This window comes from Takifugu rubripes, chromosome 19, assembly GCF_901000725.2.
Source record: "Takifugu rubripes chromosome 19, fTakRub1.2, whole genome shotgun sequence".
NCBI lineage: Eukaryota > Metazoa > Chordata > Actinopteri > Tetraodontiformes > Tetraodontidae > Takifugu > Takifugu rubripes.
In genome coordinates, this window is record NC_042303.1 from 17,127,435 (window position 1) to 17,152,630 (window position 25,196).

The 25,196-nt window shown below is 42.8% G+C and overlaps 1 protein-coding gene across 8 annotated transcripts in view; it reads left to right on the plus strand.

Annotated features, from left to right (window-relative positions):
• The window catches only part of LOC101064134 (band 4.1-like protein 1), a 41,936-nt gene that overhangs the window by 3,173 nt on the left and 13,567 nt on the right, over positions 1–25,196 (plus strand). For all 8 annotated transcript variants that reach the window (XM_029826587.1, XM_029826591.1, XM_029826589.1 and 5 more), the window contains exons 2-9: positions 16,659–16,792; positions 17,224–17,391; positions 20,456–20,560; positions 23,218–23,260; positions 23,404–23,479; positions 23,773–23,991; positions 24,283–24,370; positions 24,453–24,605. In XM_029826587.1, coding sequence (XP_029682447.1) covers positions 16,754–16,792; positions 17,224–17,391; positions 20,456–20,560; positions 23,218–23,260; positions 23,404–23,479; positions 23,773–23,991; positions 24,283–24,370; positions 24,453–24,605 — 891 coding nt within the window. In that variant the 5' untranslated portion in view covers positions 16,659–16,753. The remainder of the gene's footprint in view (positions 1–16,658; positions 16,793–17,223; positions 17,392–20,455; positions 20,561–23,217; positions 23,261–23,403; positions 23,480–23,772; positions 23,992–24,282; positions 24,371–24,452; positions 24,606–25,196) is intronic.

A 25,196-nucleotide genomic window follows, 5' to 3' on the forward strand; every position in this document is an offset into this window, starting at 1 on the left:
ACGCTGTAACAGAGATTTGCAGCTCCTCTGAGGAAGGTGGCCACCTGACCTCTAAATCATATTTCACAGGTAATTAGACCTTTGTAGGTGGGGCTAGTCTGGATCCACACTGTGGCTGCTTGTCTCATTTAACTTTTGTCTGTATGACTGCCTTCCTGTCTTCACTCCTCCACAAACCACCATCGCAAACACAACTCCCAGTTAATTTGGGCTCGTCAGGTGGCTTCTAAACTGGTCAGACAGGTTGAAAAGCAACTGATTCAGGTACAGCCTCCATCATCGCTCTCACACACATACATGCATGTTTACAGTTTTCAAGTCAGTTGTGGACCAGTGATGTGGACCCCCCCTCCCCCCAAACACACACACACACACACACACACATACACACACACACACCCTGGAGAGTCTTAAACAGTAAGATAGATGCTCTCGATGTGAGGAACGTCATTCTTCCTGGCTGTTTCAGCTGCTTGCTTTGTTATTCCCCTTCAGTGCCTTGACCCTCTCTGTGCCAATAAATGGTCTCACATCTCATTAATAAGGCTGCTGATTTATAATCAGATGCTCTCCTATGCAGCCAGCCTCTCTAAAATCAGACAGTAACAGCTCTGCAGCAGTATGAGGATCCTTTTGTGGAGGGCCTTTGGCTAATTTTAAATTTAGAACTGGCAGAAGCTGACACTGTACAATGATGCTGTCCTACTACATATACAGGGGGCAGCTCTCCTCTCTTATGGTTTCTAATTTTTTTTAAACTATTTAATCTGCAGTATTTTATGCTACATGGTTTTTGGAGCTAGTGCTTGTTGGCCAACATGAAATGGGTTACGCTGGACAAACTCATCATTCATGCATTCGCTGTGATGCAACATATTCCCCCCCCCCCCCCTGTTGTTTCTATGTTGGCAGCAATAATGAGAGGCTTCTTTATAATTCATATCATGATTGATCTCCCTCTGGTAGTTGTTTTCATGCTGCAATCTCACATGATTGTTTTATGCCAAGAGCACCCAGAGCTGCCAAACACCGCGGCCCACAGATTAAGATGCTAAGTGTAGCTTTGTAAGGCCTTTTAGCAGAAAAGACCCTCTGAAATCTTTGTACCCAACGCATGGCAGATGACTGACTGGGTGCAGAAGTTTAGGAGACAACTGAAATGCTCTTTAGCCGGATTGACATGGTTTGTCGCTCGGTGCCTGATGTCATCTACACTTAAACAAATAGCATTGAACTCCTTGTTCCGCGTCTTTATACTCTCTGCCACAAACACCAATAACACAGAGCACCCCTGTAGTTTCCATTCAGACCCAGCACTGATCCTAATAAGGAGATGAATGGCTCTTTACAAACAGCTGTGAAACTGCACTGGATGTGTGTCCCATCTCTCTCTGTGAGACTGAGCATGTCCCCGGACTTCATGTCCTACATGTTGTGCTTTCAGTTTGATTTGAAACTTTTCCTGCAACCACATTATGTTCAGCAGTATAAGTGCTATTGTTTCGCAGAGACAATCAGGAAAAGTGCTGTTCATTGGGCATAAATTGTGAGGTAATGGGTTTTACCGAACTTGAACTGGACTAACAATTTTCAGCTTCAGGATCGTCAGCATGTCTGTTTGTAGGGTGCTGCCGAATGGCCACGTTCCAGTGGAAGTACTGGTATATCTATTGGAGCCTTTCAGACTTTTGGTACAGTCACCAGATGTAGTGAAGCAATTAAAAAATCTGTCCAGTCCAATGGGAATGTTTCATATGGAGCTTTGAACAACAGGTTTAAAATGTCATTAATGGGAAATGACAGTCAGAGGAAAGGATGGTCATTGCAAATGCAGTTTTCTCTGAACGTCTTTAGGCTTTTATACATGTAGCAGGCAACGTACAATCCCCGATAACCAGAAGCTTTAAGAGGTAATGGAATAGAACAGGTGAGTATATGGGAGTGATTGTCCTTGGTCACCTAAATTTGGTCAGAAAATGGCACCCTGAATGCGAACGTTGTCTTCAGGCCAACATTTCTCCGTGCAGGGAGTGGGATGTGCTGCACAGTGAAGTGTTTGCTTTTGTTGTGTAACAGATGCAGAAATGTGGGAGGGAAACTGCACTGTCACAACATCATTGGGATTATGCAGACTATGTCTGTTGTTCCTGGTGGCAAGCTGTATTTCTTTTGACAACACCTCTGCCTCGGTTTGGTAGAGAGGGAGATATCTTTGGGCTTTTCCTGTCCAAAAAATAAAAGAAAGCAATCGTTCAACTACCTTGTTTACACAAAAGAAACTCTGCTTTTGACATATTTTGTATTTCAGCCTCCAGCTTTCTGCGAGATACACAGAATTATTTAGGAAAAAAGAGTTTATTTAACCCCAAGAGACACAAACACGTAAACAGCAAATACCTATTTGCTTCTTTTTTAGATGTCTCCAGTTACTTAGGTTTCAAGCTGTCTGATCAGTCACCAAATTATGGTGGATGGGTGGATTCTCCTAGATACAGCTGGCTGCTTGCTGCTGAAATATTTCTTACCCGGCCTATTTTTCTCTTTAACAATATATCGTGATCTGCTTGTCAGACAGCTAATTTCCGACACTGCTGCTTTCGTGCGGGTGGTTGTGAATCGGGAAAGAGTTATTTTTCAGACAGAAACCTGTACACAAAAGCAAAAATCGTACGCAGCATCTTCCTGTTTCACTTTCTTCCGAGTCAACAAACGGTTGTTTGTTCTTTCTTTGTTTCTGAGCAAATAGTCTGTCGTAGCCGATTGTCCGTGGACGGGGAGAGTGAGCCCAGCACGGCTCCTTCATCACCACTTCCCTCAGGTGAATCATCCATCCATCCATTCATTCATTCATTCATTCATTCATTCATTCATTCATTCATTCATTCACTGCTGGTTGTTATAACATGAAGAATTCATGATGATTTTTCTTTTGGACCTGTCCTAGCTAATTGTTTTATTGTTGATTATTCCTTCTCGACACTCCCTGATCACTTTGGGTTTGTTGCATTTGCATGAATATTTCATGTGTAGAGATAGAGAGGACATGGTTCTGTACATGTTTAATGAGAGAAGTGGGGCCACTCTCATATGCTCTGTTTATTTGTTCTGAATCTCACCCCTTTCGTACAACTATGTCTGTGAACATCTTGGGAATATCCAATAGAACGACTTACATAAAGACTTAACTAGGGCAAATGTACCTGTACAGGCCTCCAAAACCTGGTTGCAATAATATTTGAATTGTATCATAAACTCTGTTGCATTTAAATTAAGGAAAGACAATATTTCAGTCATGTGTCTTATCTTTTCTTAAAAGCTGTGAGGTCCATGAAATGGACCCTAGAAGGATCAGGAAGTGAAAAAGGTGAATGTCGGGCACCAAACCTGTTGGTTATTGATCTTCTCTGCAGCTTCTCACTATAAATTTAAATGAATTATTTGAATTTTTTGTCTTTACTTGCACACAAATAATGACACGTTATAGCTATTAAGACATTTCATACTGTGAAATTAATAATGTGAAATTCCTTAATTATCGCCATTTTCTTCCCAGCATAAATTAAACTGGTTTATAATTTCCACTGTTATTAATTTTGCAGGATTAATGTGTTTGTATCTTTATTTACTCAGCAGTGTTTAAGAGGCGGGATTCCACAGTTGGTATCAAACTGTTATAAACAGCAGAACAAGTTAGATAAACCCAGCGCGGCTGTAAGAGAGGATTTATGAGGAGATTTCAATGACTTGTCTGACCAAACCAGCCTCATCTTCTCAGGCAGGTTGTTCTAGAGTTGGACCACCAAACCACAGCCAGGGGAGATGGCCAGTTCAGGGGTGATGTGATGCTCTGTGACCACATGTTGACCACATGTTGACCACATGTTTCCCACGGTGATGCTCAGAGCAGAGGTTTGAGGAAAAAGTTTCAGACTGAGATGCTGAGTTTATGATGGTTGACCACCACGGAGATTAGTAGTAAGACCCTTTCTCTTAACATTCTACATTTACAATTCCCCTTTTCTTGGATTGGCAACAAGCTGGATTTACTATTCAGTCGGTGTGAGAGTGAAGATAAATTCACAGTTTTGTCTCAAAGCCTAACCAAATAATTTTTTCCCCAATTGTAAATCACTCTGTCAGAATAGTCCTGAATCCACTCGTGCTCACAGCAGCTTCCTCCCGCAGAGCTCAGCTAAACATCTTCTGTGTCCTGTAGAGGAGGCAAAATAAGAGAGAGAGACTAGTTTGGAAGTTTGTTTGACAAAATATCATTTTCACATTCAGTCATAACAGCAACTCAACAGGTTCTTTTTGAAAAAAGTGGAAACCCCCCCCCACTGATTATTCAATGCCAGTAAATGTGGCTCTTATTTAATGAATGTAATCATTCGTTGTCTGTTTTAGGGAGGGTCACCATGAACCTCATAAAAAGACATGAGAGTCAACTTGTCAAACTTGACGAGGTCTTTGGTTAATAATCAAGTTTTACATGAACATGTTGCATGTCTGCATCATCTGCATTCTTCTAGCATGTTCATTGAGACATATATGATATGGAAATATCATGCTAGAAAGTACCACACTAATGCAGATATGCCACTATAAGGTTGTTCTCCTCAGCCAGAGGGCTTATCTCCATACCCAGGACAGGAACATGCACCCACCAACCATCACTATTAGCCCCTGTGATTCTTAATCCAGACAGTTTTGGGTCTCCTTTCTCACCCACTCCCCCCCCATCCCCTTTGGGTATCCATCCCTGCTGCATTGATACCATGTGAGCGACCTGGCCAGACTTGTGAGGAGCATTGATTAAAGCGGGTGACAGATTATTTGCCGTCTCCTTTGTAAACACGGGTGGACAGACTTCAAGCAGAAGTGAAGATCAATGTCAGATGGAGAGTTGGGCCGTTATATCAAGGGGCATCAATCACTGGTGGCTGCCAGTGCTTAATACTTCAAACTTTCTGACAGAATCTCAATTTAAACTTCTCCTCAAATTTATTACGCAGATCCTGAGGCACGCAGCCTCTTAAACAACATTAACCTGTCAGCGTTCCGTATTGCAGGCTCAGATAAAACCCTCATTACTTATGTCATCTAACCGCGTAGCAAGAAAAGTAAACGTAACTATCTTTTACAAAAGTCCAGCTCGTCCCCGTAATGCAGATGATGGCGTTTGGTCAGTGTCGGGAGTATTTTGGAATGACCCAACAAATGAGTGACTTTTGGAGGTTGGCAGGAAACTAAAACCACTAGAGGAAACCCACACAGGCGGCTCATCCAACCCCTGGCAGGAATATGGCTGACACTCTAACCTGAGGATGTTTTTCTGCAGTTGCCAAGCACATGCTGCCAAAGAAATGTTCTCAGTGAGTCCAAGATTGACTATGTTCACGCAAGCAAGCATGCTCTCCTTGTGGCACCGACACATAACAAATATGTTTTTCTGTGGCCCTAAAATATGTAAAGTCTAATCTATCTGATGGAGTACGGGCGTTTCAGGGCAGCAGTCACCATGCAGCACTGCTAGAATGCATCCCATTACAATGACTGAATCAGAGATTCAAATTGGAAATGTAAAAGTCAACAGATTTACATCAGCGGTGTCTCTTTCCTTTCTGCTAACCTGCGAGCTGTTGGGAAGCTTCTGCAGGTTTCCAAACGCAACCGTTTAACATTGCGGGCCAATGTGAAAATGTGCATTTCCATTATTGAATATTTATAGACTTTATTTTGGTCTGCCTGGATGCGGTGCAATTCTTTGAGATGGAAGGCCGCGTAGGTCTTGTGGTTGAAAACATTTCTGCTGCAGCTCGGAGGAGTTGTGATCTAGAGGGGGGAAAAAAAACACAAGAAGGTTTGATAACATTTTATGGCTGATAGGATCAGTTAATCTCATCCAATTGTCATTTTTTTAGTTTACAGGGAGAAATCTAGATGCTGCATCCAAAACTGCATTTAGTATTTCATCATTTTGTCTGCCGCAAACAAGGCATGTACCGAGTATGAGATGCAGCACCAAGATAGGAGTTTCATGAGCAAGTCAAGAGAATAAGACTGAAACGCTTCCCACGACAAAAATGTAGGAAGCTGCAAAGATCAAACGCGTAGCCCAGAGTGTGCACAGTCCCAATCTGCAGCCATTGAACATCATTTCTCTTCTGAGCCAAAATTGGGAGGATCTGAGGCTGACAACAGTCAGGGTTGCATCGCTGGGTTTGTCTCCTGGTAAAATGGCAGTGGAACCACGGATGAAGCCTCTCCACAGCTTCCGCATAGGTTGGTGTTTGTGAGAGCGTTTCCACTCACGTCCAGCCCCCTCCGAAGACAAAGCTGACGGGACAGATCGGTGTTTAGCCCTTGTGTTGGGTCAGCACATTAGGCTTCTTATTGGAAGGCGGCAGGCTGCCAATCACCCCGTGGAAAGTAGATAGAGAGGGCCAGAAAGGTGGTGGTGTTTTTTGCCCCAGAGCTGATAGAGTGGTGAAGGAGCTGTAAGCAGTGAACGCGTGTCTGAGGTCAGGCGTGACAACGGTTGACGGCATCCTAAACCTCCTAAATATTCCAGCTGTAATTATGCATAAATACACCCTGGAGAGCAATATTAGCACAGTTTGCTAACCCACATGTGAAAAATAATAGAAAATATGATGTATCAATACCAGAATGAATCGCTAATAAGAGAGTTTAGTGGAGGCCAGTCATGATTTGCTACCTCGGTGGTGTGTGGACCACACCAGCGGAACTCCTTTGATTATCACCGGCACCTTTACCCCTCATTTCTTATTCCAGAAAGTGAGAAACACATCAGCATTTAAATTGAATGCAAGAGTTGTTACCAACCTGCCAACCTCACTCTTCCTTTTTAGCAATGGCTTCTAAATTATTTAACAATAGGAAATGATTCACCTTCAGTTAATGCCTTTAAGACATTAAGCATTTATAGCATGAGTGACCTATCAATATAATCTAAATAGCTGGTTATAGAAGTCACTCAGCTTCTATAGTTCATGGTGTGAAATATTAAAATAGACTTTTCCTTCCAAGGAGCCTTTTCCAAAGTATTGGAACACCCAGTCAGCTTATTGCAGCAGCTCTGCTATTAGTCGACCTGATGAAATTCCATCTTTGAAACAGTAGATTCCAATTTCTGTCCACCTCCACGTAAATAGCGTTTATTTAATGCATAATTCATTTAATGCATTTAATGCAAGTGATGCAGTAGCCTGAGCTACTTGTGTCCTCTAAGAATTGACACATGCAATCCATTAAATAGTTATGGTGCAATCCTGTCACATACTTATGAATATATTCGGAATGTTATTAGGTAGCAGTCTTTACATATTCCTCTGGATCTGAACTGATCACGTAAGATTGTTTTTCCCGCAGTTTTTTCTGTCATTTAGCTTGTGTAATTAGGCCGTTTTCATTTTCACTTTCATTTGTTTGTTTCTGCACTTAAATGTGTCACATGACATCTTAAGAAGACAGAGAAGAGAGGTTCCTTAAGATGAGAGCTGCATTATTCAGCAGGCAGCATACGGGAATGAGACGAGGGATCATAACCAGCTAAGAAGCTGCTGATCTGAATATTCTCTGATATCTGCTAATAAACAGAAGAAAACATCAGTATGAATGTAGAACATCACGCTGCGCTAAGGGGATTTAAACATCAGCCGTAGCTGCCTGTGCTGCAGAGTATTCTCATGGATAATTTAGAATCATCTGTGGCCGACATGCCTCACCCAGACCTTCCCGTCCTCAATCACCCATCCAGTCAGACTGTGGGTCAGCATGTGATGAGCAAAGTTTGGTGGTTTTATAACTCTTAGGGTGATCTAAATGGTTTCACAAAGATATTACAGACAACAGGAGATTATTTATGCTAGGAAATGGATCTGCAGCCATCTCTGAGGTGAGAGCAGTGCAGGACAACGGCAGGAGGCAGGAGGGATGCTGGCGCGAGGCAGACTGACAACCTCCCTGAGATGCTGACGGGTTTGTGCCAGAGGTTTTATGGTCATGATATTGCATCTTCTCTCCCAGGATGAGCCCAGGAACTGTAAAAGCTGCAGGTCCAGATCTGCTGGACACTTATTTTCCAGCTCAAAGAAGAAAAACCAGAATAAACTGCACTCTACAGTATATATCCAAGGTATAAGTTCATTTTTTCAGAAGTGTAAATTATACTGTAACAGCAGAGATTTTTATCATGTAAGATTTATTGGTAGAAGACCATTTTAGTGTTTACACACCAATACTCGAGGTCATGGTCTCCTGCTTTTGTGTTAAATGTGATGCTTAATTCACTGCTTCTCTGTAGGGTATTTGATTATGTGGCGCCTGAATGGGTCACTGATTATAGAGAAGAGCCAAGGACGCTCATATTGTTTATTGTGTTGCAGCAGCTCTGGGCCTGTCCTTGGAAACTATTGAATGAAAACGCATAATGCAACAGTATTGCCATGTTGCTTTTTCCCTCTCGTGAGCAGATTTCATTATTTTTTTTCCTTACAACCCAACTGTGTTGTGATTGTTTGGAACAGATTCCATCAGTGGAGTGTTTGGTCTCCCAGTGTGAACCCGAGTTGCATTGTTAAGTCGGCTGCATTACGTTGCATAACTGTGTTATCGTTAGACTGCTTTTTCTTTCTACGTTAGCTAACATGTGACACTGAAGAGCGTAGAAATGTTGATATGTGTTCTGCTTTGACTCCTGTCCTGCACATTTTACTGCAAAGCTGAGCTACAGCCAATATTTTAACCCCTAAAAATAATTTTCATTTCATTGAGTTATTAATTGGGGACATTCTATAACGTTAATAAACAATTTTAATTTAATTCTACTGCTCTCGGAAAGAAGGAGCTATCTGAGAGTATCCAGGCAAACCTTATAAGAAATTAAAAGCCTTAAAATAAACTTTTTAAAATGAAAACAACGGGGAACAAGAGAGATTCTGATTTCTCTTCCACTCTAGATTTTGACATTTAGCTAATTTAGCAACAAATGGCACACAGCTCAAACAAAAGTGCTCTTATCTGTCTCAAAGACTCCTGACATGTTCAGGGTAGCATTAGGGACAGAAAACTCAATGATCAGTCAAGCCATTTGTACAGTTTATTGTCTATATTTTATTCAGACTTGGTGACACTTCAGCTTTGTCGTCTTGATTTCAGCCTTGATGGAGGCCAGTAAAAGCCTGAGCGTGCCATCGGTGACCTCTCTTTGAATATGAGAAAGCAGAGTGAAAAACATTCTGGGTCCAAAGCATCTTCATCTTTTTCTCAGTCATCACTTCCCTTCAAAAATGGATGGAAAACAAATTGGCCTTTAAAGTCAATCTCATCTTCAATTAGATGTTTCTGCAGTGGGGGCTGGGGAGATGAGCCAACCATGTCAGTGTGGAGTGGTATTCTGATGCAGTGCAGAGTTGCTTGTTTTTCACTTCAGAGGATGTGTTGAGGAAACCTCTGCAGCCCGGCCGCTCCGTCCCCGCAGCACCGCTAAATTAATTGAATGACAATTTTGGTTATCAGTTAATTACTCATGGCATTCACTCAGACAAACATGGGCTCCTCTTCTGTTTCTCAAACATTTTGTAGTTCACTTTGACATTAAAGCCAATTTATCACAACATCAACAGATTAGGAATTAAAAGTGAAGACATTACTTCCCCCCTCAGCATAAAATAACAGCTAATGTGTGGCTGACTCTGATGAGCAGGCAGTAAATAACGCAGATGTGTTTTCAGGTCAGCGGAGACTTTCGGGGTGATCTGATGTAAGCGTCCGTGACCCGCGTGCTTGACTCGGCGTGTCTCGGTGTAACCTTGTGCTCAGGGCCTGCTGGCAGGTTGTGCCACAGATGTTGACCCGGGCTACAGCTCAACCATTACCCTCTCTCAGGGTTACTTTACTTTAAAGCCGAGTGGAAAAGTCTCTGCACGCGCTCGCCGCGGCTCAGTAATGTATTTGTGATAATAAAGTGTCTTAATAATAATTATTATAAAAACGGTGCATGCTCAAGAATATTTTTTTAACTTGACTCTGGTTGCCTTGGTAACAGCAAGAACTATGATATAGTAAAGCGAGCACGATGAATACAACATTTGTTCTCCATCCAGTTCTAGTTGCTACGCTATAGTTGCTTACTAAGACTTGGTCCTAGAATATAGGCGGAGTGCTGATAGCAACTCATCTAACTCATAAAGATAACCTGAGGGATGGAATGACACAAGACCATAGATAAGGAGATGGAGATGTTGTTGACACAGCTGATGCCTCTCTGGGGCTAAAAGTAGCCCTGCACAAACTGCCTTAATGTCCTTTGTGTGCAGCTGTAGCCTGTAAGGAGTCAACATTCAGATCTTAATGAAAGGCAACAGTAACTCCCTGTTGTATTGTCTCTTTACTTCTATCAAATATTCAGATGATCTGCAAGTGGCTGTTACATAATTGATACTTATATTGACTGTTGTCCGTTAGCTCCCAAGAAAAAAACGCTGTCCAGTTTTTAAAAAAATCTGAAGAAATTAAATAAAAATTTTTTAGTTAGGGTCTTTACACATCTCCCCCTTCTGTTTTTGGTTATTGTGATTGGACCAGTGATACCTCATCACCATCTTAGTTGACTGAACATAGATGTTAATGTAGCTTCAGATCGTTTTCCAGTTCAGCATTCTGAATGCTCTGGTGAGTTTTTTAAAAGCTGGTTTCACCCTTTGCACATGATAATTACATGTCACTGTGATGACTTCCACTGCTATTAAAGAGCGCCTCTGCTGGGTTTGCACCTGCTGAGAGCTGTGCAGCTTCCCCTGCATGCAGTAATGAAGCTGTTAGCAGATAAGACGTTATAAACTGCTTATTATTCCAAACCAACTGGATCACAAAAGGCAACGGGAGAAACGGGAGAGTGAAGGTAGCCGCCTCAAAGCTGCCTGTTTAAGACCTTGCTTCTTTATCTGCAGTCAAGATCATCTGCCACAGTATTTGCTTGTAAAGTGGGACGCTTTGCCCAGTTTGAGCCTTTTCAAAGATTCTGCGAGGAGAAGGCTCCCAGCCTGATGAAGGAACATTCTTAGATCACAGAGGCATTAATTAGTCCAATGGATGAGATTCTTCCTTTCAGAGATCAGTTCTCCTGCGGAGCTGCAGCCTGCCACACAGAACACCATATGGTGTGGCTTCATGCCACTTTCTCCCATGAGCACCGAGGGAGAAGCTTCGAATTAGCAATGACGGGACCGTCGGTGCTGCTGCAGCCTGTATGGATTACTGCTTTAGTAATGTGTAACGCCACGAACTCTCCTCCTTCTCTGCATCCTGACCCAGAAAATGTGAGCTGACCTGTTGTCAGAATTTGTGCAGAAGTGGATGGTGTGCTTGAATGGAGGTGCTCTGTGTCTGTAGCTGCAGCATGGTAGCCTGACGCATACATGACCAAAGTTCCTCTCTCTCTTTGGACTTCATGCCGTCCATTAGCAACCGCTGGGCACCGTGCTTGCTCGCTGCAGCATCAGGATGTGTTTATCCGGCACAGATCAGCACATGGAATACGGTGAGATCCATGTTGCCTAGATTTGTTGCTGTTAACATTGATGAATAAGCTGAATGTGGTCTTTGCTCTCTGGATCAGGGGCAACATACATGAGTCACCACCTCTTTCCCACCTTAGAAAGAATGAAGAGTGCCTCAGTATGAACTCTGAACAGCCACCCATCACAGACCAGATTTATACGGATGAATGTCACTCCTAAAGGTGAAAGGAAATTGAAAAATAACTTCAAGGTGACTGCTGTACATAGCTGTTGGTTGGAAGCACTTTTCCCCCCCTGTCTGAGATAACTGAAGCATAGTGAAGAGCTCGGTCTATCTGGATTCAGTCCAATGGAGGCCGGATCAAGGACATCAAAAGCTTAGAAAATTACATCTGAACATAACCTGTAAATTAATATTATATATACATATATTAGTTCTCTCTTAACTCTCTTAGCAGACCGAAATGAGGCTCTTATGTAAAGCAGTGGATGTTTTTTTTTTTTTCAGAAGCCCTGTGCGTTGATGCGTTTTCACTGAAAAGGAAACTAATCTGAGTGTTGCATTATAAGGCTATACTGTAGAAACAAAGCTCATACTGTGTCTGTGCTTACAGCTGGGTCATGTGACAAGACTTGCAATGTCCCAGCTGGAAGTGGTGGATTTCACCTCAGACTTTTATCTCGTTGTGGCTGTTTACACTGCAGCGACGCAGATACGCGTCTCTAATGCAGGTTTGTTTCGATCCTGGCAAATAACTCTGAGCTGTGGGTTAAGTAAAAGCTCATTTAAATGATTCCTACAACGGATGTTTGATTATTCCATCAAATACAAGCTGACACCAGGCATTATCTGCATAAAACACAAGTTTTTTTAAGTACAATAAATCAGACATGAATTATACAACACACATTCGCGCCCCATTTCTGTTGTAGAAAGGAGGTCGGTTCCGTATGTTGTCAGCCCGTGTGGCTACTTTCATTGTCTGCTTCCATGTAGAGCACAAGACCGTGCAATTTAAACTCCTGGAATAAATACAATGGAAAAGTCAGGTCAAGAGTGCAGGAGTGAAGGAAAACAGGTGCAGAAAGATGTGACAGCAAAAGGAAAACCTCCAGAACAAACAAACAAACAAACAAAATGACAAAGACATGCAATGTTCTGAGGCAAAAGTAAACAAAAACAGAAGGTTCTGCCTCCAAGGATGTATGCTTGTGTACCTCCTGAATAACGAGCACGAAAGCTTTCATGTGCTTCAATTTGAACTGCGTACTTGTTGTTAAAGCGGCTGTTTCTCAAATAGAGGAGAGATGTTCGTTAGCTTGACTTGATGCCGTTTGTCAGGTGGTAAAACAATAGTTTCTTCTCCTGTGTAACAGCAGCGAGACTGTTCTGCATCTTTCACTGATGCAAATATTGTGAAAAGCCTTTTTTTTTTTTATAGTCACATACAGTATTAAAACATTCTCATCTCTTTTTATTTGTCAACCATAAGAGTAAAACCTCTTGCAGGTGGCTTCAGGCAATAAAATATCTGGGAGTAACATTATTGAAACTGCACCGACTGGTTTGTTGCTTTTGTCATCAGCAGTTTACCAAAGCCAAACATCAGCTGCTCTTGACCTTCTCAGGAAACAATTTTCCTGCCCATAGATTACAGTGGTGGGGAATCTAGCGTGGGACGCGCACCCATTGTTCCAGTCTCTCATTAAATGGAGAAGAGCGCATGGTGTCTGCTAGGGTGACGCCACACTGGTGTTTCAGAGTGTGATGGCACCTTTCGACAGGAACGAGGCTAAAGTCTGTGAGATTCATTCCAGTTTGTGCTGTATTATGAGCATCTGAAGAAATACACACTGTGCTCTATTATTTATAAGGCGTGAGGTCTTGCCACAAAATAATTATTCCAATATAAAGAGAGCAATGAGAACAAACAACTGTTTGAGGTCTTTTTTTTTTTGGAAGACTTTAATATTTGGAGGCCGAACACTCACAAGAGACAAAAGGAAAATATTTGAAAAAGAGAATGACATGAATGCGCTTGAGGCACGGATCTGTGTGTCTTAATTGTGGCTCCGAGAGTTCGGCATAACTTTGACAACCCGACAAGCCTCGTCTTGCTACCATGTGTTTCCCTGCCCTGGAGGTTCAGCATGATGACTGTACAAATGCCATGTGTTCCCACACCCATGGCCTCATTTTCCGGCTTCCTGCTAACAACTGTTAGTGTGCTTCTTTCTCTGGTTTCGCTTCCCTGGCTTTGCTCATGTGTCACAGTATCATCTGTGAGAGGAGCTGATGTTGGAGGTGCGAGGCGGAGAAGGAGAACTTGCATAAATAGTTCCTGTGGTGCACAGTGTCAGGCAGCTTCAGGGAAAGACTCAAGCGTGCGGCGACATCCCGCTTTGTGCAATCATTGCTCTCCATCGCAGCATGAGAAAGGTCAGCTTCCATTACATTTATTTTATAGAAGAACTGCACTGGAGCACTTTGTAATGACCGCGTCTCTGCTAATATGTATCATATAGCAGCAGGGAGACTTTAAGCATGTCAAGAGCTGCTGGATTGGGTTCATATATCTAGTGTTTTGAGACAGGTGAGCGCATGAAGGAAGCAGCAGAGCAGCAGTACGTGACTTTCCTGTCATCCGTCCCCTTTGAGTTCTCATCTGTCAGTGAGCATCGGCAGGGGTTCAGAGTGATGGAGGGTGACAAACCTGGCTCCATTGTTGCCTTTGTCAGTGTAAAAAAAAAAACCACACAGCACCTTTAAAAATACGCAGCTTTGTTAGGCTTAAATGTGGCTTTCACCTGTGTTCCAGCCACATTTAAGTGGCTGTGAACACTGTCCTTCAGCCTTCTGTCCTTTTCTCTGAGTGGTGCAGTGAACTGGGGCCTGGACTCCAGACAGTTTCTCATGATTTGGTTATTTTAGATTAAATGGAACATAATAAAATTGGTATCATAATCGATAAAACAATACAAAACAAATCGGTAGCAGCATTTTTTTAACCTTGCTCTTCTTGTGAAAATGCTTTTCGCCTGATTGCTGTGTGCACTGTCTGTGGTAACAGATGAATGTGATTATGATGGCAGAGCCCGAGCCAGTCGTCCAGTGAGACCAGGCTTGTGCTCGGGTCTGATAGTGATGACGGGGCACCATCGGAGCTCAGATTAGGGGCAGCGGCCTCATCTTCCATTTCAGCCTCAGACTCTGCGTTTGCGGCTGTGTGAGGCTGTTTGACGCTCATGCCGTCGCCTCACCTTTGACACTTTTTATCCTTTTGTCCTCTTCGATCCTGTTCCCTCTGTCTTCTCTCTCCTCAGTAGTCGGCCTTGCTTCATCTCTGCTCCTTCACTTGTTTCTATATTACTCATTGAGGAGGAAAACAGCGAGGAGAGGAAAATACTACTCTATGCTGTTACCATAGCAACTGCATCACGGCGACGAGCCAGTGGTGTTTAGCAGACATGCGCGCTTGCTCTCTCCCTCCACTTGCCGCTCTTAGATTGAAGCGCACCTCTGAAAAGAATAAAGAGAAGCTGTAGAGACGAGGCTGACTGTTCTCATTTCATGAACTTTCAAAAGGCACGAGGTGCTTTTCCCTGTGATGAGTCGTTATCACTGATGTCAGATATCAAACATAGATGTTCTCAGAGAAGGCTGTACAGACACAACAAAGGAAACCCACGGTGTATTCCTGCAAGGGAAAGCACTTTCTTCCACAGAGGACCAATAACAGTTAGTGGGCTTTTCTGCTGTGGTCCAGGAAATGAATGCTAATGCTTGGCTCTTCTCCCTCGCTCCATGACGATAATTCTACTGATCTCATTATTGGAAATTCATCTAATTATCCCTCTTAATAAGGGACCCCATTCACTGCAAATTAAGTTATATATTCACTTATAAATGCTGCAGGGTCATATAATAAAAGCTGGGCCTGCCTCTGGATGTCTTCCATGTTCTTCTCAGACTGCTGGTCTCACAATTTTCTGTTTAGCACACAGCATGGAGGAGACAGGTACATGTTCACAGATGGCTGTGGATGGGGTGTCAGCTTCTGTTTGACTTGGACACAATGGAGAAAACGCACACCTGGCCGCAGCACACACAGGACAGACGCTCAGAATTTTCAGCGCGGCTAATTCTAGCAGGGAAATGTGATAGCAGGAAGACACGGTGGTGCTGGCTGCTAATTCACCAGCGCCAAATTGTTTTTCTCCGCCAGTCAGAAAGACGTAACGGCGGTTTTGATGTGGGGGGAAAGATGAAATCAGCAACTTGTGTTTCTTGTTGCATCAGATAACCACTGGCTGAATATAAAGGACTTCAAATTTGTCCCCAAGGTGAGCAGATTTATTCTGTTAAATAGTCCCAGTTTATGAGAGCACCTCCGGGGCTGCGTTCCTGCTCCGGTCAGCAGCTCTGGTCCCCCCCACAATCCTCCGCAGCTTTAGGGTTACGCCACTTCCTGCTGGTGGGTAGAGAGACCTCAGGGTCACATAGACAGGATTACACCAGCTCCAGCAGGATTGTCAGGGGAACTATAATGCACAGGCTCTATGTCTGTATGCTGCCTGTATAGATTTAACACATTATAAGCTAGGTCTTCCTTTTATAAAGAGTCATGGAAGAACATGTTTCAGGGTGATAAGCATGATCCGGGGGGAATTGTAGAGTGCTGTTTTATAGAACCATAGAAAAATGGCCTCATTTGTAATTCACTGCTTCCCCTTGACTTTGGAATTAAATGTTGCAGAGAAGAAATGTAAAATCATAAAACCTTCCCCTTAAAACATATAATTATGATGTTGACCTTTTAACCTCCCAGAACAAACAAATGGATGCATTTGTCATCGAACTACAGTGGCTGTGATAGTTCTGCTTTTTCATTGCCTGTTTCCCCTTACGCATTTGTCATTTGATTGTCCTGTTGTGAAACATGCATGCTGTGATACCATGTGATGTAATTTTAAAATCAAATTGATGCACAGGGGTCCCAGAACTAAACCAAATTGTCCTACACACGACTCTGGCTGCCCAAGCACCCATGTGTAATCTCGATGTCGGATCTTCATTCCTGTCTCCACAAATCTGAAGAGCTCTTTTCTGTTCAGGTTGGTGTTACTTCACTCAAGCAAAGGAAACTCTGAGTGAGAGGTGAAGACAACAAACCAGGAGTCCTCCCAGTCTGCAGGGAGTGGCAACAGGTATGCAGGACTCCACTTCAGACAGCAGGATGGCCAAACAGGTGAGGAGAGCCGTGTTTCACTGATATATCACTAAAGACACAGAGGTGACAGTGAGTAGAGCTCAGGGGCTTTTAGTCTGGAAACAAAGTGCTGCATATGAGGACCGAAAGTCAGTAAAATGTCCTTTTGCTACACTATTTCTATTAAGGATTTCGACAAACCTTTACAGAAAGCTGGAATTCCCCGTGAACTTAGTCCCTTTATCTTTAGATTCATAAACTACGTTGCAAGAACATTTCAGCAGTGCTAATGTTGCAGTGGGAGGACAGCAATGTTATAATGTGTGGCCTATAGAGAAGTCTAAACTGCATAAAATCCTTTCTTTTAAACACATTATAGTAAATCCTGCTATGCTTCTTCAGAGCTTGCCAGCTTGTGTGTATTTAGGTGTAGGGAAATGTAAAATTCAGCTTCTTTTTTCTGTTTTAAGGACCAGAACGCCAGGCATTTTGAGGAACACAGAGAAACAGATGATACATCCGAGAAGATGTCCCCAAACAAAAACCTCAAATCTCCCCAGAAAGGCTCCAAACGTCTTAAAACAGCCCCCTTCAAAGTGACTCTGCTTGACTCCGCTGTGTTTGAAGGAGAAATTGAGGTATGTAAAGAAAAAAGACCAATTAAATCCATTCCAATTAATTCTTTACTTCCTTTGTTGCTGTTTTCCTCTGTGGGTGGTTCTGTGTATTTTATAGTGTTGTGGAGAATTCATAAAGCAGCTAAACAGAACCAATGTGAGAGCACCATGCTGAGAGGCACCGTTACACACCACTACCGTGCACAAAAAAACATGCGTTGTGTTGTCAAGCAAAAAAAGGGCGTCTTCATGTTTTGTCCAAAAGGCAAAATACAGGACCTGCCAGAGAAAAGAAAAGAGCAGACGTAAATGCACTTTTTCTTTTTAAATTCTGGTGAAATAGGTCAGGTATTCTTTGAAAAGCAGCTCTCACAATGGAAGATGATTGGAGTTTAAATGACTCGCCTGTGAAGATGGACTGTACAGCCAAATGTGCCTTATCTAACAATTCAATTTGAATCACTGACAATCATTTTAGAGCCGCGGTGCTTCCGTCTACCTAAGATAAGACAATTAAATCTGCCAGCAGTCTGGGTCAGGTGGAGCAGCCTGTCTGTGTTTTCAATCATGGCATGAGGTCTAAAACCTACAGTCAGATGACTTTCAGAAGTCTTACACAGTATGATTGTCATCTGGGAAGAGGAATAATCACTAAGCTACAGAGGAAAGTGGTCCAGCATCAGGTTCAAACTTCCTATTAATATCAGCTGCCACGTGGAAACCTTTTAATTAACTCCCAGCAGCTTGAAAAATGCGGTAAAAGATCCTAATGTCATGTTTGGTTGTAAAGCACAAATCCTAATGTTTCTTCTTGGCACTAAAAGTCACAAAATGTCCATTTTGTCCAGTCAGATCCTGCCAAGTCGAAGTCTGTAGTGAGTACCGGTACATTTAGCAAGATGGGAGGGTGAATGTTATTGTATGAGAGGGGTACATTATGAGCACCATCCCAGTCCAGCCTCCTCCAGCACTGTGACAATCAGAATTACCTGCAGGCCTTTAACATTATAATAATAATTCATTTTTTGGTTATGCGACTCTGAATTTTTGCCCCTTTCAGTCATTTCTGGAGAAGAATATTCAAAATGGCAGCTTGTCATTTGGTTATTGTTTAATTGTAGATAAGAGATGTTTTTGGACCTCTGGCTCATTCACTGGCTTGCTCCTGCTTCCTGTCTGTAATTAATGCAATGGAACTTCACGCTTTCCACACCGACGCCTCCGGTGTGTTACCTAGGGGGGGTCGTAATGACAACACTGCGACACGACAGGCCTCTTCCTGGGGGTGGCGCTTCATGCACGCTGCTTAATTAAGTTTCCTGTCATGGATACAGAAATGAGCCTCCCTATGTTATACATGCTGGAGAGCAGGCTCGCTCTAACTGCTTTCACCCACACTTCCCTTTTACTCACCAGCTTCTTTCTTCTCTCTTATAGGAGGAACTTCTAATTCACGTTGGTCACTTCTCTCTTATACGGGAATTATTCTTTGCAGGATGTCTTTTTATTCAGGTGACAATGGTGGGATCATTATTCTCGTCCTGAACACAGAACAAATAGACCGGATTGACTCAGTCATGGTTCATTACGACTCCACATGCCTCCACTCGTGGCCGTCCAGTTCTGCACGTTTATGGATGGTCACCAGTGGAAGTGGATCCTGCATGATCAATTAACGTGTCACCACTGTAGACCCAACCATGATTGATGGTACAGACGATTTAACATTAAACATGGACCGACTGTAGTTTGCTGGATGGTCCAAAGGAGGTTTTTTTTTTCTTTGAGGATCTCCAAACCTTTGAAATACACAGTAGACTGGATGTTTTCAGCTGTGTGTGACTCTATTTTGGTTTACTGCAGCTGGAAAACAATTTTTTTGAAGCCATCAAGCCAGAATCAAGAAATGTTAAATTCATGGTGTTATGCTAAATAGAAAGAAAGCAGCAGAAAGGCAGTGATTTAACTGTTTCCATGGCAATGACTTACTCCATCTCACCATAAAAGAGGCAACGTTGGAAGAAACATTTCCTGCGGATGGATGCTTTTGCATCATTTTTATTCATAAATATATTATTTGTGTGTTCGGGTTGATGTGTCACATCTATTATGTTTGTATTAAAAATGGTTCATTTGCTCTGTGAGATTTGAGTAAACACATTCGCTATGCTCAAACTCTCCTTTTAAACACGTTAACTGCAAACCAGCCGAAACTATACACAAGAGAATAACTTTAAATAAGGGCACCAGTATTTTCTGTTTGAATCTAACTGTCTGCCCACGTTCATACTGGATTTCTAAGCGCTACTGTGAACAGCAACACTTCACTTCACCTTTCTGCACTTCACACATACACACTTTTAAAAATAAATCCCACACTTGCTGCAGATGCAGAATAAAAACAAAGACAGGGGACAGAGCAAGTGTCGGCAGTAAATGTTAGTCCCAAACTAACATTTGGGAATATTCATGACATCCAGAGGATGTCTGTGCAGCGTCAGTGTTTTTAATGGGTACAATATGTCTTCTCTCTTCTCTCTCCCTTATCTCTTCGCAGCACCTGCCAGGGCTGTAATCAGTGTAAAGTTGATATTTGCCCAGTGTTTACGTGTCACTGACTACCTAAAAAAAAAAAAAACCAACCCAACCTATCAGAGTTTTATCTGGAATCGCCTCCTTTCACACACATCATGTTGGAGCTCCTGGCTCTCACAAATATCTGAAGAATGTCTGTGTCAGATCACAACTGTTGGACTGCATGTGTGAAAGTATCCAACAGCTGGATACATACCACATTTGCACATAAATATCTCATAGTTAAGATGCTGGACATTGTATATCCATTTTGGTTTTCTTAAATAGTTCACATGCTTTACTGGTCTTTTTTTTTTTTTTTTTTTTTTTTTAAAAGATCGTTCAAAGACGTTTGAGACTAGGATAATTGCTCCATAAACGTTGCTAATATTCAACTAAATATCTTCCAGTCAGAGAAAGGACAATGTTTTTAAGACATGGACTCAGAAGTGGCTCCGTTATTGTGGGTTAGCTTTGACCACTGTGGTGTCTTTTATCCTGGTTCTTGCAGAAGCACTCTAAAGGACAGACCTTGATGGACATGGTGTGTGAGCATCTCAACCTGCTGGAGAAGGACTACTTTGGCCTGACCTTTGCTGACACTGACACGCAGAAGGTCAGTGACTCGTGTGCCACACCAACCCGTCGGTAGGCTGTGGCGCATCAACACAACGCTCACAGACTAATCTGTGTATGGTTGCCTGTGCCGGCTCTGTCGGCGTGGAGTTCACATTAGTCAAGAATAAATGGAAAAAGAAAGGAAATTCATCAATTAAAGGCACATTTATTTGTAGAGATACGCCCCATTTACTCTTTGCTGGATGTGAAATTTAGCTGTCCAAGTGTTTCTCCAAGGCAGCTAATGCAGCTCATGATGCCTACATACCCTGTATGAACTTAAACAGCTAAATCTAGTCTCTCAAGAAAATGATTAATAGGTAAGATATAAAAGTGTCATGTTATTTTGCATATTCACAACACAGCAACTTAGCATAAGCATTTTAGTTGTATGTTTGTAAAATGTATCAAGTGTTGGAATAAGGGAGGACAGAAACCAAAGATAATACTGGTAACCAAAGCAGCAGCTTTAAGGGCTTCATTCCTGGTGCTTTCTCCATTACTGCTGCTTATACTCCCCCAGTTCACACACTGTCACATCAGTTCTTTCTGTTTTCCATCCGGTCCCATCATTTAAGATTTTGTGAATAGAAACCTAGCTTCGTGATCGAAGGAAATAGATCTGAATATTGAAATAGTCTAATTAATTTACCCCCTCCGAGTGTTAGTTAAATTCTGCGTTTGATAAATATGTTGCAGCTCACAGATCATTTTGACATGCAAGCCAAAAGGGCTTAAATCAAGTTTCCCCGTGATTTTCATTGCCCTTCCAGGATGTGTGTATCTTCGTGAACCCGTCTGACAGTGGGCTGATGGGCTCCAACATGGAAGCTCTTTGTTAAAGCTGCTCTGCCTTATGTTTTGACTGACGCGAGCCCCCCTCGGGGCGGTTATGAGGCAGCCTTCAGAGCTGCTGCCTTTTGAAAAAGATGACAAGACGATGTCCATTTTAACTTGTGGATCACAGGCCCTTTTATCACCATCAACCTGCGCTTGCTTTTCAAACATGTGGACGTCACTTGGTGCACGTGTTCTGACGGTCTCTTTGGACTGAGCGTTATCACCGTCTCGGCAGACACGATAGCTTAAAGTTAAAATATTTTCCCAGTCACTGAGCGTGGGTAAGGCTCTAGCTGAGATTTAAATGAGAGGCTTATCACAGACGAGCCGGAATCTTCCAGATGGGGTCTTTGCGGATTGTTCCACATGGAAATTCGATGCCCTTTTCTCTGTCTCAGCTGGAGTGATTGAAATAATCGAGGGTGAAGGTTACTGTGAAGAGTGGCCAAACGGAGCTGCATTCAAGACCTGCTGCGCTTTAACCATTGAAACAAAGAATCCAAAATGCTGCTCTGATGTCATCTTTTGATTAAGTTGCTCTAAATGGCTGGTGAGCTGCTAATGAGCCCCCCCCTCCCCGCTAAATGACTAAATGATGTTATTTTATGAATTACTTTTCTTTCATAATATGTTTTAAATGTACAATTATGAAAACGGTTACACAAAATGATTACACAGACTCACAGTTGTGTCAGTAGTAGCAGCATGAAAGTGAATTTTTCTTTAATCCCCATTAGAACAAAGGTGAAGATGCAGAACGGCCTCGCTAATGTAATTAAATACATGTTGTCCTCACTTAACACAGATAGATTTATGGGTTAAAGAATAGGTGCAGCTCATTAAATTGTTTAGCACCCTGAATAAATGCTGCAGGAAGATGCATGAAGGCACAATACAGATCACTGTAGGATGCTCGTTTTCAGCCTTTAATGCTCCTGATGCTGCGTTGACGGATGTGATACCAGCATTAATTAGCAGCCGTGTGTGGTATCCAGGTCAGTGGTGATCACTTTCTGCCCTCTGAATTACAGGTAGCACAGAAAAATGTTGCATCCACCTGTTGTTTGTGTGCAGGTGAAAACATTAAATACTAACTTTGACAGACTTCCAGCCTTTTAAAATACCACTGTTTGTTCAAGTACAGTTTTAAATTTTAAATTAAATTGAGGATTGCATGTGCATTTTTGACTTACATCCCAGTTATAAGGAAGTGCGGTCACTTGTTCCAACAGTTGCCTGGTTTATATACCAGCTTAGCTGAATAAATTACTTGTGCTTATCTATTCTACAGTGCAGATCAGGTGTGATAAACTCAACAAATAGCGCTGCTCTTTGCAGGAAGCAGCACGGTAGGTGGGCATTATGGGCGAGGAAGTCTTAACAGTGGGTTGTATGAAGATGAGGAAGGATTTTCCCTTCATTTCTCCGCCCATCGCCTTCTGCGTGTAGCTGGCCTCTGAGCGGCTCCAGGCTTGTGTTACGGCTGAAGCCATGTTTACCACGGGAAGCAGAGACGGCTGCCCTTTTTGATGAAGCTGTTTACAGCAGCCGACACCGCTGGGATGTGATTAGATCAGAAACGTAGGTAACTGGCTGCCAAAATTTGCAACACAATGAAGAAGCAGATGGTTGAATTAAATCTGCTCTCCGAGCGTGCAAAGGGCTCAGCAGGCACGAGCTCACTTTCTCTATGGAACCATATGGGAAAGCTTTCATTAGGAACACTCATGGCAATTAGAGCAAAATGTGACATGGAGCTATGCATTAGCAATGTTTCCAGTCTGCCCAGTGTGATTCCTGCCTTCTGTCTTTTAGAACTGGTTGGACCCCTCCAAGGAGATAAAGAAGCAGCTGCGCAGTGAGTTTTGTTTGCAAGCTGAGATTACAACTGTTGAAATGTTTAATAATTATGGGAATAAAACCTGTGCTGACTTATGTAACGTTCTGCATTGCTCACGTTTGTGCACTTTTTGGCGAAACGTGTGTTTTATTTCTCCGCAGACTCTCTTTGGCACTTTGCGTTTGCTGTCAAATTCTACCCCCCTGACCCCTCCCAGCTCACTGAAGACATCACCAGGTATGTAAAACCGTGACCACATGCGCTCTTCACGCACAGATAATTCTTATTTCTTCAAAGGAACCTTTTTTATATCGCGCCCTAAAAGCGCTCCGCTTGTTCTAAAGACAAAAATATTGTAACAATTAATGTAGTATATTTGCAACATTGTCAAAGCAAACCCAAATCCCTCTCCATTTTGGGGATTAAACTCTGAGCGCAGCTAACTGCCATGGATTAACGGAGATAACACTTGTTGCAGCTCGCCTTGGATCAGGCTCGTTTGCCTCTGCTTTTTCTATCTCGTCTTCCAGATACTACCTGTGTCTGCAGCTGCGGGACGACATCCTGTCAGGGCGCCTTCCGTGCTCCTTCGTCACGCACGCTCTCCTGGGCTCCTACACCGTCCAAGCCGAACTCGGGGATTACGACCACGACGACCACGGCGCCGACTACGTCGGCGATTTCCGCTTCGCCCCCAATCAGACGCGAGAGTTAGAGGAGAGGGTGATGGAGCTTCATCGAAACTACAAGTACCAGACATTAGAATCTGTTTTCAGTCTGTTCACGAATCATGTTTTTATCACACCCTTTCCTCATTAATTATTGTCAGTCAATGAGGTTCTCTTTGTGGCGATCCACGATACTTGATAAATCCTCCATATTTCAATGCCATCTGTTTGGTTTTATCACACTCGGATTTGGCATTTCTTTTTGGCGCACGAGGCTGAGAACGGAAGAATGAAACTGTCCAAGATCACGGACTGATTGTTTAACAGCCCTGTACTGGAGGATAAGGGAGATGGATGTTGCTCTGCCCACAGGGGGATGACTCCAGCAGAGGCTGAAATTAACTTTTTGGAGAATGCAAAGAAACTGTCCATGTATGGAGTTGACCTCCATCACGCTAAGGTCTGGCTGTGTGTTTTACAGTACGCAAGTGTAGTGTTCAAGTAGGCTCTTTACTAACTGATACCTAACTGTCCTGCTGCAGGATTCAGAAGGGATCGAAATAATGCTGGGTGTCTGTGCCAACGGCCTTCTGATTTACCGGGACAGGCTGAGGATCAACCGCTTTGCTTGGCCGAAGATCCTCAAAATCTCCTATAAGAGGAGCAACTTCTACATCAAGATAAGACCCGGGGAGGTCAGTTAGCAACTTTTAAGCCATGGGCTCTTGCTGATTTCTGCTTAAAACATCTGTCTGTGTAGTTGCAATTGTCACCTCATTTTCTGGAAGAAGTTTACCGAAACATGACTTTGGACTGTAGCTACAGCAACAGCAAACTTTCTCCCTGGTAACATTTAAGATTTGACAGCTGTGTTGGGCTTTAATATGTCTAATTTTGCACCTCTGCATGGAAGAAAGCCAACTTTAGTAATGCAAAGCCACATTTGCTTGTTGCGCTGCACAGTTTATTCTCCAGGCTGAGCCTCAGCATGTTAGGCTGCCTCAGTCAGGGCCGCTCAAGTGACACAAAGTGAGCCTGTGGTTGAGACAAATAAAGAACCCCTTCAGCAGAACTCTGCAGCTGCAGCCACAGCCAGATGGATACGGAGTGTAAATATAGAGCCATGTAATAACTCCCCTCCCTCTTACCACCAATATCTAAATATTTACAACATCCTTCTTTCCCCTTGATTTGCCCGTTTAATTTCAGTTAGCAAAAGCTTTTTGGAATTATTATCGCCTCTGCCACTAATTCTGTATTTCCTAATGTTTCCCGTACATCTCTTT